Source organism: Sphaeramia orbicularis, chromosome 13 (genome assembly GCF_902148855.1).
Source record: "Sphaeramia orbicularis chromosome 13, fSphaOr1.1, whole genome shotgun sequence".
Taxonomy (NCBI): Eukaryota; Metazoa; Chordata; class Actinopteri; order Kurtiformes; family Apogonidae; genus Sphaeramia; species Sphaeramia orbicularis.
Window position 1 is genome coordinate 49,047,529 of NC_043969.1, and position 13,198 is coordinate 49,060,726.

At 41.3% G+C, this 13,198-nt stretch overlaps 1 protein-coding gene across 3 annotated transcripts; it reads left to right on the forward strand.

Moving 5' to 3' along the window:
• Positions 1-1,084: 1,084 nt before the first annotated feature.
• rnf168 (ring finger protein 168) lies at positions 1,085-9,636 on the forward strand. 3 transcript variants are annotated; one of them, XM_030151286.1, is made up of 8 exons: positions 1,085-1,305; positions 2,723-2,904; positions 3,743-3,944; positions 4,207-4,277; positions 5,532-5,687; positions 6,731-6,819; positions 6,947-7,013; positions 7,919-9,636. In XM_030151286.1, the coding sequence occupies exons 2-8, from the start codon at positions 2,758-2,760 to the stop codon at positions 8,501-8,503; spliced, it is 1,317 nt and encodes a 438-aa protein (XP_030007146.1). In that variant the 5' UTR covers positions 1,085-1,305; positions 2,723-2,757; the 3' UTR covers positions 8,504-9,636. The 3 variants fall into 3 exon arrangements, with proteins under 3 accessions (XP_030007146.1, XP_030007145.1, XP_030007147.1); XM_030151285.1 differs by having other exon boundaries at positions 1,085-1,290; positions 2,721-2,904; XM_030151287.1 differs by having other exon boundaries at positions 1,085-1,290; positions 2,737-2,904.
• The last annotated feature ends 3,562 nt before the right edge of the window (positions 9,637-13,198 follow it).

The following is a 13,198-nucleotide window of genomic DNA, read 5'->3' on the forward strand; positions in this document are numbered from 1 at the left end:
TGATTGGCTGGCATTCTGTGACGCTACACTCACATTGGCTGGCGTTCTGTGACGCTGCTCTCTCATTGGCTGACGTTCTGTGACGCTATGCTCTCACTGGCTGGTGTTCTGTGACGCTGTGCTCATTGGCTGACGTTCTGTGATGCTACATTCTCATTGGCTGGCGTTCTGTGACGCTGTGCTCTCATTGGCTGACGTTCTGTGACGCTACGCTCTGATTGGTTGATGTTCTGTGACGCTATGCTCACATTGGCTGGCGTTCCGTGACGTTGCGCTCTCATTGGCTGATGTTCTGTGACGCTGCACTCTCATTGGCTGGCGTTCTGTGACGCTGCGCTGTCATTGGTTGACGTTCTGTGATGCTGTGCTCTCATTGACTGACGTTCTGTGACGCTCCGCTCTCATTGGATGATGTTCTGTGATGCTCCCATCTCATTGACTGAAATTCTGTGACGCTGCGCTCTTATTGGCTGGCGTTCTGTGACGCTACGCTCTCATTGGCTGACGTTCCGTGACGCTGCGCTCTTATTGGCTGGCGTTCCGTGACGCTGCGCTCTCATTGGCTGACGTTCTGTGACGCTCCGCTCTCAATGGATGATGTTCTGTGACGCTGCGCTCTCATTGGCTGATGTTCTGTGACGCTCCACTTTCATTGGCTGAAGTTCTGTGACGTTCCACTCTGACTGGCTGGCGTTCTGTGACGCTACGCTCTCATTGGCTGCTCAAAACAAATAAATGAATGAATGAAAAAAAGCCTCCTTTGTTTAAAATCATGGCTTCCTTGTGCTTTTTAAGGCTAAAAAAAGACTGTTCTAGGTAATTTGCAAATGCCCATGTTCCTGTGACTTTAATAAAAGAAGCCTCAAATCATCGCAACTTTCACCGCAATTTTTTGGAAAAGCTGCCGCAAAATCAGGCATTTTAGGCCGTTACAATAAAAAAAATCCCGCGAAATCCTTTAGGGACTGATAAATGAACGTTGGCCGGTTTTTATCACTGTCGGTTAATGAAGCACTACTTACCGACAGCCCGTAAAGGCAGCCAACAGACTGACGCATGCGCAGTGGTCGCTCTAGTGGCAGTTCGGCGGGTATTCGGAGCTAACCGAAGCTAACGGAGCGGACGGAACATTGGACTGTCAGGCCTCAAAGTGCCCCGAACATGGACCTCCGTGGTGTGGGTGTGGGCTGAGTGGACCGGAGGGTTCTACGGGTTAACTGTAGCCGGACTTTGTTGACTTTTAAGTCGTTTTAAGACGAAGAAACCCCGGGCTGCTGAAGTTTGACACAGGTGAGCCCCACCGTTAGCTGCTAATGCTAATGCTAACCGGGCTTGTTTTGGTTCGGAGGTTCAGACATTAGCCTAAACCGACCCGGGTCCAGCTGGGTCCAGGCACAGACAGATATTTATCTGCCTTTTATCAGTGACATTTCACCGCATATGTAGATTTATACCGTGGTCAGAATGTGTTAGCTGTCACTTGTGTGGAGAGTTGAACTGTGATTTAAAGGTTTGTAGAATCCAGGATCCGGAGACATGTCTGGACTCATCCAGGACCAGAACCATCTGCACCACATCATCCACATGAACCACGGAATACTCGTTTAAACCAGGCTTAGAGGGGTCAGACTAGTCTTAGACACAGCCTGAAGGGAACGTTTTACTCTTTACAAAATAAAATATCTAATATCCCAACATTTTAGACAATGATCACCATTATTACCATGTTTGTGTATATGTATTAGAGCATACTATAGTATATAAACCTATAAAACATGTGAATATGAACAAACCTCCTTTAATAGATCTGTATTTAGTTTGGTGACACACCCTCCAAGTGAACTGAAGTGAACTCCACATACACATAATACATTCGTCCTAATAATCCAATAGTCTGGATTTGACAGGTGTCATGTAAAGAACATATTCTGATGTAGTTTTCTCACTTTTTTCAAACCATTGTCCCACTCAGACAGGCTGATATTCCTCCAGTTTTATCAGGATTCTTTGGACATGTTTACAACACACGTCCTCCTGTTTCCACCCGATGAAACAGTGATGAAGATGAATGAATCTGATAAAATCCAGTTAAAAGGAGAATCATTCCTACTGTGTGTCGCCAGTTCCTTGCAAGATGAATCTAAAATTACAACAACTAAAAATTAAAATAAGAATATAGAATATACACTACCAGTCAAAAGTTTGGACTCACCTGGTTTTTCTTTATTTTCATGACTATTTACATTGTAGATTCTCACTGAAGACATTAAAACTATGAATGAGGACATATGGAATTATGTAGTTTTAAAAAAATGACATAACTCAAAGCATGTTTTATATTTTAGATTCTTCAAAATAGCCACATTTTGCTTTTATTACTGCTTTGCACATTCTTGGCATTCTCTTGATGAGAATGAGGTAGTCACCTGAAAGTTTTCCAGAAGTCTTGAAGGAGTTCCCAGTGATGCTGAGCACTTGTTGCCATCTGTGGTCCTTCTCATGCCATTTAAATGAGAAGATGAGTCCAAACGTTTGACTGGTAGTGTAAAATTTTACAAAAAGTAAAATTAGAATAGAGCTAAAGTAAAAGAAAGCTAAAATAGTCATAAAATATGAACAGACACAATATTAACAGGAGGTATATCTAAATGATGAAAGTTAATAAGAGTGTATTAACTTTTATGGTCTCTGTTTTTACATGTTTGCTTCTTGCACCTCCCTGCTGTAACCAATCAGAGACGAGGACCAGGCCTCAGGATGGCACCAGTGTCTGATGTGGAGGTGGAGAGGGGGAGGGGCAGGAGTGGAGGACAGCCCCTGTCACGGGAGGACTGTCTCTGTCCGGTTTGTCTGGAGATCTACATGGAGCCGGTGACGCTGCCCTGCACGCACACCTTCTGCAAGGTAACGCACACAAGCTGTACTAATGATGCCTTCAGGTGCTGTCGGAAAGATGATCCCTTCCATTTGTGAATTCAAAAATACCAATGAGTTGTGTTAAAGTGCTTTTGTTATCGTAGCGAAGTGAACAATGACTGAAACACAATGTCTGGTGACCTGCTACTTGGGTAACACCATTTTGAACACGTTAATTCAACTGATAGAGCATTTTTTTTTTACACATTGTGTATGTTATAAATTTGTAATATCATCAGGTATCAGCAGCAGAAAGTTAATAAAATTATTGTTAATCATTGGCCATGAACCCCTCATTGGTCTCCACCACTTTGAAAAGGTCAAAGGTTATTTTCATCTTGTGGATCTAAATCTTTTTCCTGAGTTTTCTGATGGGAAGTGCGATGTGAGGGGGCGTTCATGTGCAGTTTTTTTTAGTTTGTAACTAGCATTTACCATAATTCCCATAGCACGTGAAGGCAGCATTAGGCTGGAGCGATGCGTAAGAATTTGATTTCATTAACAATTTGAACCATTTGACTGACATCGATCATAAATCGGCTGTAAATGAGTTTCACATTTCTGCACATTTAAATACACCCACTAGCCCAGCCACAGTAATGTTAATAATTACCTATGATGTAACAATCTATACAGTGTATTGTCTTTAGTGGAGTAATGAAGTCATGACTGTAAATTTCTGATCTGATACCAATGTTATATTTGCGTTGGTTTTGTTTTTGTTGTTGTTTACCTCTAAAGGAAACAGTGGAATCTAAATGAGTTTTTCATACATGTCAGGTGATTAAACCCGTCCTCCATCTTTGTTTTTTTTTTTTTTCCACAGGCGTGTTTCCTGGAGTCGGTGGATAAAGCCACGCTCTGCTGTCCGATGTGCAGGAGGAGAGTGTCCACCTGGGCTCGACAGAACAGCAGGAACAAAACCCTGGTGAACGAGCGGCTGTGGAGGCAGATCCAGACCGCCTTCCCCCTGGAGTGTCAGCGCCGGATCAGCGGACAGGACGGCGACACTGACGACGCAGTAGGAGGTACCGACACACACCACAACGTTAATGTTTGAGGTTCTGGTTCCGCATGTGTTCAGTCTGAAAATGGGTTTAACCCTTTAAGACAGTTGTGGCTCTGATACCACATTTTGCATTCACCGTTATTCAAATGACCATAACTCCTGAACTGTTTGTGCTACTGAGAAAATGTTTTGGCGTGTTTTTGTGGACTTAAGCTGTGTGTTTGTTTGTTTTTTAATCTTTTTCTCCACTGGTTTTATCTTTATTTTTCTGGTTTGTGCAGTGCCAGTGTCTTTCCACAAAGTGAGCCAACCAGGAGAGCTGAGGCAGGAATTCGAGGACCAGATCACTAAAGTAAGTAATTTCATTTAATTTCATTTGTTTATTTCAAGCATTTACAGAATACATGCAAATTCAAAATTCCAAAATCATTCATCTACACTCGAAAAGGAGTGGGAAGAAGAAAAATATATTTAATCCCACCCCCATTCTCATCATCAAATAATTTAACATAATAACGTTGTAAATACTCACTCCGGTCCTTAGACTTCGAGCCAGAACAATGAACAAAATAGACCTAAACCGCATTAGAATAAACTCATTCAACAGTATTTACATTATAAAACCAAAATGTGTGTGAAAAATAGAAACAAAATACATTCCTGGTGGTGTTACCACGGGTAACAGTTAACCGTCAACTTACATTATAATAATTACATACCAACAATAGTAAGTCAACATCAGTCCAACACAGACCAGAAGCCCAGTCAGGTCACAGGTTTTTACTGTGTTTGGATAAAAATCTGAGGGTTGTCCACATATTTATGAGGTCACCTTTTTCAGCTCAACTCCCAAAAATCAGTTCTGTGTCTCCTCAGGATTCAGTTCACTAAAACACACCACGGTAACATCTGCGTTTCTAACGCATCATCCACCGTTAAAACAAGAAATGTCACAACATAAAGATGACAAATATGTCCGACACTGAACACACAGTTACAAACACATATCTGACTAATGTTTCTGTTTTGCATCAGCTTCTTCCTATTGTTGATGTTGACAGAATCCAATAACTGTTAAAAAGTAGAACTGCTGTCACTAGTGTAACTACCAATAACTGTTACAAATACCCGTAACTGTTACTAACAGTACTAACCTGTAGATATACGACTACTGCAGCTGTTAGTAATAATAATAATAATAATAATACATTTTATTTATAGGCACCTTTCTTAGCACTCAAGGACACCGTACAGTAAAACAGGAGAGTTAAAAACAAACAATAAAGCAGAGTAAAAATAAAAGGCAGTACCAATAAGAAAAACCACCACTATCCATGGAGCTATATAATAAAGACTATGACAACTTTATGGATAAAAGAGTGATGATGATAAAAGAGGAGCAGAGAGGAGGAGGAGGGGGAGAGAGGAGGAGGAGGACAGAGCAGCAGGAGGAGGACAGACAGGAGGAGGTCCATGATGGTCGACTTGAGCTCATGTTTCACCGTTGTGAACTCTGGGTTCGAGATCAGGTTTAAATGATCATGTATGAATGGGTCAGAACAGATGAGCGGTTTTAACTAACGGTGTCTTTCCCGCCGGGTCTCAGCTGACAGAGGAGAAACGAGTCCAGGACGAGGAGCAGAGGAGGGCCAGCGAGGAGTACATCCAGAAGCTGTTGGCCGAGGAGGAGGAGGAGCTGCAGGAGGAGAGGAGGAGGCGCGAGGAGGACGAGAGGCTGGCAAGACTGATCAGCCAACAGCTGGTGAGTGTTCACCGACTGGTCCAGAACCGGACTGGACCTGGAAAGCCTCCATCTACTGTCTGTGGTCCAGAACCGGACTGGACCTGGACTGCACCCATCCACTGTGTGTGATATTTGAACATGTTCACTTTACTGTCAGAAGATGAAGGAAACCAGGAAACGCTCATGTTTTTCGGATTTTCATTGATCAACAGAGCTGTTGATGAATAAATCTAATAACACTGTAATGAACATCTCAACCTTTTGATGGCGCTGGTTCCTTTAAATCTCTTCCCTTTTTTTCCATTATTAGTTTTAGGTTTTTTTTTTACCCTGTTTTCAGGAGCAGTTATTATTTTTAATGTTTCCACTGTTTATTGTTTAATACTTATAATTCATATCTTTAGTTTTTCTTCTTCTTTTAAATGGAGACACTGGACTAGAAGGTGCTTAGATTCTATATTTTCCCAAAGTTTTTTTTGAGATTTATGTGGAAATCTAAAGGTCTAGTTGTATTTTTTTTCGTTAGGAGAATATTTTATCGTCATTCTGAGCTGGGGGTTTTTTGTTTTTTTTTCATTATTATAACTGTATAGAGATTTTGAAACAAATAACCCCAAACTTTAAGAACTAAGCGTTCTCAGATCCACTGTGGATCAAATACAGCTGAATGAATATTAATACTGTTCACATGGATTTCACATGGATTTGGCTCAAGTGTATCTCAGAACAGGGGCATGAATGGAAAACCCTACAGAAGAAGTTACCGTTTTTTTGTTTCTGATTGAGACTCACCGTAACTCCAGCATCTGTGGTCCATAAATGCCGACATTCTCCGATTTCTTCAGTTTTATTTAAGTTTAACAGTTTTAAAAAGTGTGTTTTTGGGTTTTTTTTAATGTTTGATCGTTTCTCATCAACTCGTAACTTTACACTTGGTGTTTGTTGCCCCCTTGTGGATGAATATTCATCTGCAGGTTTAAAGAGCCTCTGTATTTTCAGTTTTTCACTTATTAATGTGAGTTTTAATTGTCTCTGTTTGATTTTTTTCTTTTTTTTGTCAGAACTCTGTCCCCGTGTCTCAGGAAAACCTTCGTCCTGACGTCACCGCAGCAAAGAAGAAGGAGAAGATGAACGCCGGACAGATCGACAAGTACGTGGACTGGGCCCGTCTGGTTCTGTGGGTCGATGACTTCCACGTCTTTTCTGTTCGGTATAATCCGGTTCTGTCTTTGGTTCCTGGTGTGGAGTTCAGCTGATGGTGGTGTTTGTGCTTTCAGGTATCTGTGTCCGGTTCAGTGTAGAAGCTCCGACTCCAGCCCCACATCCAGCTTCATGGCCAACAAGGTGAGCCCCAGAACCTGCCTCTGGTTCTGGTTCTTCTTTTGTTTTTTAACCTCCTTTTCATCTGGATTTGGTCTGAAATCTGGTTCCGGTTGATCAGGATGAAGGATTCTTCTTTTCTTTGTGACATTTGTTCTGATTGGTTTAATGAGTCTGTTTCCATGACCATAAAAATCCAATACCTGTTTGTACTCAGATCATTTTAATAATCACATCTGATGTGTTTATGTTCACTTAAGAAATGCGATAATCAATTAACCCTGGTTTAGTCTTTTTAATTCCATTATCGGATTTCTTTCAGAGTTCGTACATACATAGTGACGGTAGAATCAAACCTCCTTTTATTGTCTTCAGCTCTTGTTTGACTACATAAAGTTCATTTTCTACTATTTGAATTGTTTTTATGTATGTTCAGATGGAACAGAACAAAATAAATCAGATGAACCTGTTTACACGCATGAAGACATCAGAGTGTTTGGGACAAATGCAGGTGTGTTAATCTGATTTATTATAATCAGATTACTGCTGTCTGATAAAACAGATTAGATTAGACTGTTTACATGATCAATAATAATATGAAAACCCCATAAATCAGATACTGATCAGAGCATTAGTGTGAATGTGTAGTTTGATTCTACCATCACCATCTGATAATGGACTGAGGCGTCTAAACCAGGGATATCAATTATCCGATATTTCTGAAGTTGAACATAAACGCCTCAGACCTGATTAATACAATTATCTGATCAGTGACATTTATTGGATTTTATGGACGTGTAAACTCACTCATTATATGTTAGTTTTAAAATCATCTTTCATTCACTTTAATCGTTAAATTCAGATTCATACAAATTAAACTGATTTAGAACTTTTTAACATATATTTAACCGGTTCTTCTGTGTCTTTAGGAGAACATCCTCCTCTCTCAGGTGAAGCCGCCGTCGGAGCGCCCCCTACCCAGACTGGACTACTATGGACCTCAAACGCAACGCCATGACAGGCAGACTGACCAGTCAGGGGCCTCGACTCCGCCCCTCCCCTCCGAGGAGCCGAGGGGTGTTGGGGCGCTGAAGAGGAAGACGGAGGACGAGGGCGGGGCCACCAGCAAACGGGGCTGCCCTTCCTCTGCCTCCTCCTCCGCGGCGGCGGGCGGGACCGTGCTGAACAGCATCGCCGAGCTGGAGGCGGAGCTTCAGAGCCGGAGGCGGCAGGAGGAGGAGGACCGGCGGTTGGCGCTGATCCTGCAGAAGGAGCTGGACCAGGAGGAGAGGCAGCGGGCGACCGACCGGAGCAAAGGGTCCGCCGATGCCTACCACCTCCGACAGGCCCGGAACACGCCCAAGACCCCGCCCACCACCGCCAAGAGGACTGCCAGGACCTCCACCGCCACGCCCTCATCATCAGCTCAGAGGAAGACGTCCAGTTCTACGTCCGGGTCTTCGTCCAGTGGCCGACAGACCACGCTGACCGACATGTTCACCTTCAGCAGCTGAAGAATCTTCTGCCGCTCACGTTTACCCTTAAAGTGCCGACAGAACGCCACCGCCGCCTCCACGTTGGGTTCTTGCTCGACATGGACGTTTAACGAGGCCTTTAACGTCCCACTCAGACGTACGTTGGCGTCACCGCCATGTTGGATCAAAACGCTCAGTCTCATGGTTTATAAGACCAGTGGACCTGCTGTAGCTTAAACACTGTTGTACAACCGACAATAGACTCTAATGCAAACGCTGGATGTCATGTGACTGATCAGCTGATGCTCAATTAAGTGAAAAACACATCTGGTCGAATAGGAGATGGAATATTCTGTTTCATCTGTGGAAATCAGACCACAGTTAGTGTTTCAGATAAACCTCTATTGTCTTAAAGTTTCCTGACATTTTATAGAACGTTAGCTGATGTCTGAACATGACTGTAACTGTTGACGACCGCCGTTAGAAACCAAAACAAACTCCAGCACTTGAATAAACACTGATTGTTTTATTGGATTTTTAACGGCGACAAGTCGACCCTGGTCCTTCAGTTTGGATCCTCATGGACTGGATCTGAGCCTCGGTTTGTTTGATTTTATTTCTGATGGTTTGTAGAGTTTGATTTTTGCTGAGATCTTTAAGAGACAAGGACGAACCAAACCAAACCTTCCACGACAGAGACTTTGACGGTTTGACGCTGCAACGCCTTCGCCTTCTGTTTGTGTCCACGTTCGTTTTACGCCAGTCGATGTAAAACTTGTAGTTCCACATTGACCCACATGAGTGAATGTGACATTAAGGCCAAAGGTCATGATAGTTTTCATTAGTTTGTTGACGAATATCGATCCTTTTAGTTTTTAAAGAAGCCAAAACGTCCACTGTTGTTTCAGTTGAAAGTATCTGAATATTTGTGGCTATTTTTGTTTATGTTTGTCTTAAATCATCACAAACTCTGATTTTCTGCATCGGCTCCATGATCTGAAGGCCGAGTCCCCGTTTTGTTTTTGTGATGTGATGGGTTTGGTCCTGAAGAGGGCGTCAGACTGGAGGGGACGCATGACCTTTGACCTGTGGCTGTTTGGTCACTTCCTGGTGTGATGCTGTGGTTTGGATTGAGTTTCATTTTCTGTTTCTATGAAATAAATAAAAAAAAACAAAGACCTGGTTTAGTGACTGAAAACTGAATAATGTGTAAAACAGACGAAAATGACTGATGGATCATTTATCACATGAAGATAAATGAATCTGATCAGATGACGGCGGATAAACGACTACAACAAATGTTTGATATGGAGGACGAACAGAATTATGGGAAATTAATGCAAAAAACCCATTTTTAAACCCCCTTATATTTACATTTTTTGTTTTTTTCATTTAATTTTCACTTTACTCATTTTTTGTTCATTTCCATCATTTCTTTATTCATTTTATTTATGTTCTTTCATTGTTCTTATGTATTTTTTGCTCTGTTTTTTGTTCAGTTCTTTCATTTTTGTTAATTTTATTCATGTTTTTCTTAATTTTTTTGTTACTTTTCTTAAAACCTTTCTTTCATTTTCTTTTTTTTCATATTTAACATGTTTTGCTTCACTTTTTGTTCATTATCTTGTTTTTTTTAAACATTTGTTTTATTCAAGTCTCTTCAAGTTTTTGTGGAATGTAAAGAACCAGAACTAACACTGACCTGATTTTACTTTATTAAATGAACAGATTTACTGGTTAAATTAATTTCCAACTAGAACCAAAGGATCAGTTTGTTGTTTGTGTTCGGGCTATTTTCATCATATGTCATCACCACGCTGCGGTTACCATGGTTTCCTTATGGTCATGTGACGCCTCATGTCCCTGAGGCGTCGACGCTGCTCGACGTGTCGTGGTTTTGGTCTCACGTCTTGTGTTGCAGCGGCGGCTTCTTCCTGTTGAGTCACATCAGTTCAACGGTGACACATGACGTGGTCGTCACGAGCCCAGATCCAGAAGACGCCGTGGACGCCAGGATGAGTTCACTGCGGTCGTGTCGGCGCCCCCTGTCGGCCAGTTTAACACCTCATTACCTCCGCCAGGAGGTATTGTGATCACTTTGCTTTGTGTGCGTGCATGTTTGTTTGTTAGCAAGATAACTCAAAAAGTTATGGATGGATTTTCCTGAAATTTTCAGGAAATGTTGATACTGGCACAAGGAACAAATGATTGCATTTTAGTGGTGATCGGGGTTGGGTCTGTCTTGGCGGAGGTCTGCGCTTTCCTTGTTATGTCTGCATGAAGTTGGACTCAAATTCTGAGGATTAAAGAATCTGAAATTAACTCAGACCCGAGTCTAAAACAGTAAAACAATGTAAAACTAACATGAATCTGCAGATTAAGAAATGGTCCATTTACGACACATTTCTGTGAATTTGTTCATTTCTGTTCCTTAATTCCACCAAGAAGGTTATGTTTTCATCTGGGTTTGTCTGTTTTTTTGTCCATTAGCAAGATAACTCAAAAAGTTATGGATGGATTTTGATGAAATTTTTAGGAAATGTTGATACTGGCACAAGGAACAAATGATTAAATTTTGGTGATCGGGGGTGGGGGTGGGGGGGGCACAGGGGCCCACTGATCTGCCTTGGCGGAGGTCTGCACTGTCTTTTCTAGAAAAGCACTCGGAGAGCACAGACCTCCGCCAAGGCAGATCAGTGCCCCCCCCCCTCCCCAATCACCACCACAATTTAATCATTTGTTCCTTGTGCCAGTATCAACATTTCCTGAAAGTTTTAAAATCCATCCATAACTTTTTGAGTTATCTTGCAGACAGACAGACAAACCAACACTGACAAAAACATAGCCTCCTTGGCAGAGGTAATGAACAAAAAATGTAAGAAAAGCAAAGAAGAAAAAATATAGAAGAAATGTAGAGAATGAAAACCAAATCATTTTTTGACAAATTACAAAAAAGTGAAACAAAATAGTGAAGAAAAGAAAAGAAAAAAACTTGAATAAAGTTAAAAATAAAAATTGAAAAGCAAAAAGATAAACAAAAAATGAACAAAAACATGCAGAAATTTTCAAGAAGTGAAATATTGTGAATTAAGAAAATTAAAAACAACAAAAAAATGTAAGAAAAGAAAAAAGATTTTAAAGAAATGAAGAGAATGAAAATGATTTTTTTTTTTTAAAAATCACAAAAAATTGAAAGAAAATTGCGAAGAAACGAAAATTAAAGAAAAAAATAAAATTAAAAAATGAAAATTGAAAACAAATACTGAAAAACAAAAAGAAAAATTTGAATTCAACAAAAAATTAAGAATATAAACAAAAACAGGAAGCCACGGTTTCATTTTAATCGTCTGGTGTAAATGTCATCCTGCCGTTCACAGCAGAGTTCCCATGAGCCTTTGCTGTCCTGGTACCAACCTGATGATTCAACCACACATGAGCTAAAAGAAGGCGACACTTTTAGAAGAAGAACTGAAAATAGAAATAAAAAGATGAAGTTGAGTAAAGTCCTGGACTCAGCAGAGTCTAAAACCACGACAGGAACCAGGTCGGACAGAAACGCAAACATTCACAGATTTAACGACACAGACTAAACACGACTGTTGTCCTCATTTTACCCAGAGTTCCACGGGGCTTCGTTCAGGTTGAAGACGAGAAGAAGAACAGAGTTAAATCTGAAACTCCCTGATGCAGATCCAGGTGGTTCCAGGTGGTTCCAGGTGGTTCCAGGTGGTTCCAGGTGGTTCAGGTCTCACCTCCTCAGTGACTCCAGTGTTTTAGTTTAACGTTGTAGTACCACTCACCACCACTAGATGCTACTTCAAAATGTTCCTAAATTTTTGTTGTCTTCATTTTTCTTTCATTTTCTATTTCTACATGTTTTCTTTTCCATTTTTTGTTTGCTTTATTGGGGGAGGGGTTTACACAGTTTTATTTTATTTTATTCATTTTCTTGATTGTTTTGTTAATTTTCATTTTTTTGTCAGTTTTGTACATGTTTTCCTGTCACTTTTTTCATTTTCCTCAGTTTTGTTGTCTTTCTACGGAGCCCCACCACGGTCATAGTGGGAAATATTTTTTAGACTGAACTATCGCATTCTCACACAATACCTTTTGCGTTCCCTCGCAAAACTTTTGCCTTTCTTCATGTGACCTGCGTGCTTATTTTTCACCTGTGTCATGTAGTTTCTCTGTAGTGTCCCACAGGATGGAAGGAGGAGGCGGCGCAGGTCTCACTTATGGCAGATTTATTCTGAACGTTCAGAAATACAGTTTTGTAGTGGGTCAGTCACGGCTGGTAGCGCTGCTTGGTTTCCGCTATAAAAGCGTAAGCATAATTAGCTTTAGCTTAGCATATTACAAACATCGCTGAAACATGTAATCCAGAAATATCAACTACAACAAAATTACTTCAAAGTGTTCACGATGCCATATTTTATATCTGAAATAACTCTTCTTCAATTACAACTTTTGTTCACGTGGAGGACTGAGCATATAAACTGACCCTGAGCATCCCTCATCGGCTGACTAACTTCTGTTTCTGCCAGCCAGAAGGAGGAGCCCCTGACCCAGTGACCACCCATACAGTCATATGTGGAGGGCAAGTGGAAGCAGAACTGTGTCACTCACAGCTCCATACTTCGGAGCCCGCCTCAGTCCTTCACAGTATCTGCTTTGGCTTTACGGCGGAGCCACGACATTCACACAGCGCTGCCAGTTACCGTTGTACAGAACCAG

Bases quoted from the DNA above. Each gene is read 5' to 3' on its own strand.
- rnf168 (XM_030151286.1), top strand. From the start codon at position 2,758: ATGGCACCAGTGTCTGATGTGGAGGTGGAGAGGGGGAGGGGCAGGAGT. The intron at 2,905-3,742 runs GTAACGCACACA...TTTTTTCCACAG, and splicing joins GCACGCACACCTTCTGCAAG to GCGTGTTTCCTGGAGTCGGT. The intron at 5,688-6,730 runs GTGAGTGTTCAC...TTTTTTTGTCAG, and splicing joins GACTGATCAGCCAACAGCTG to AACTCTGTCCCCGTGTCTCA.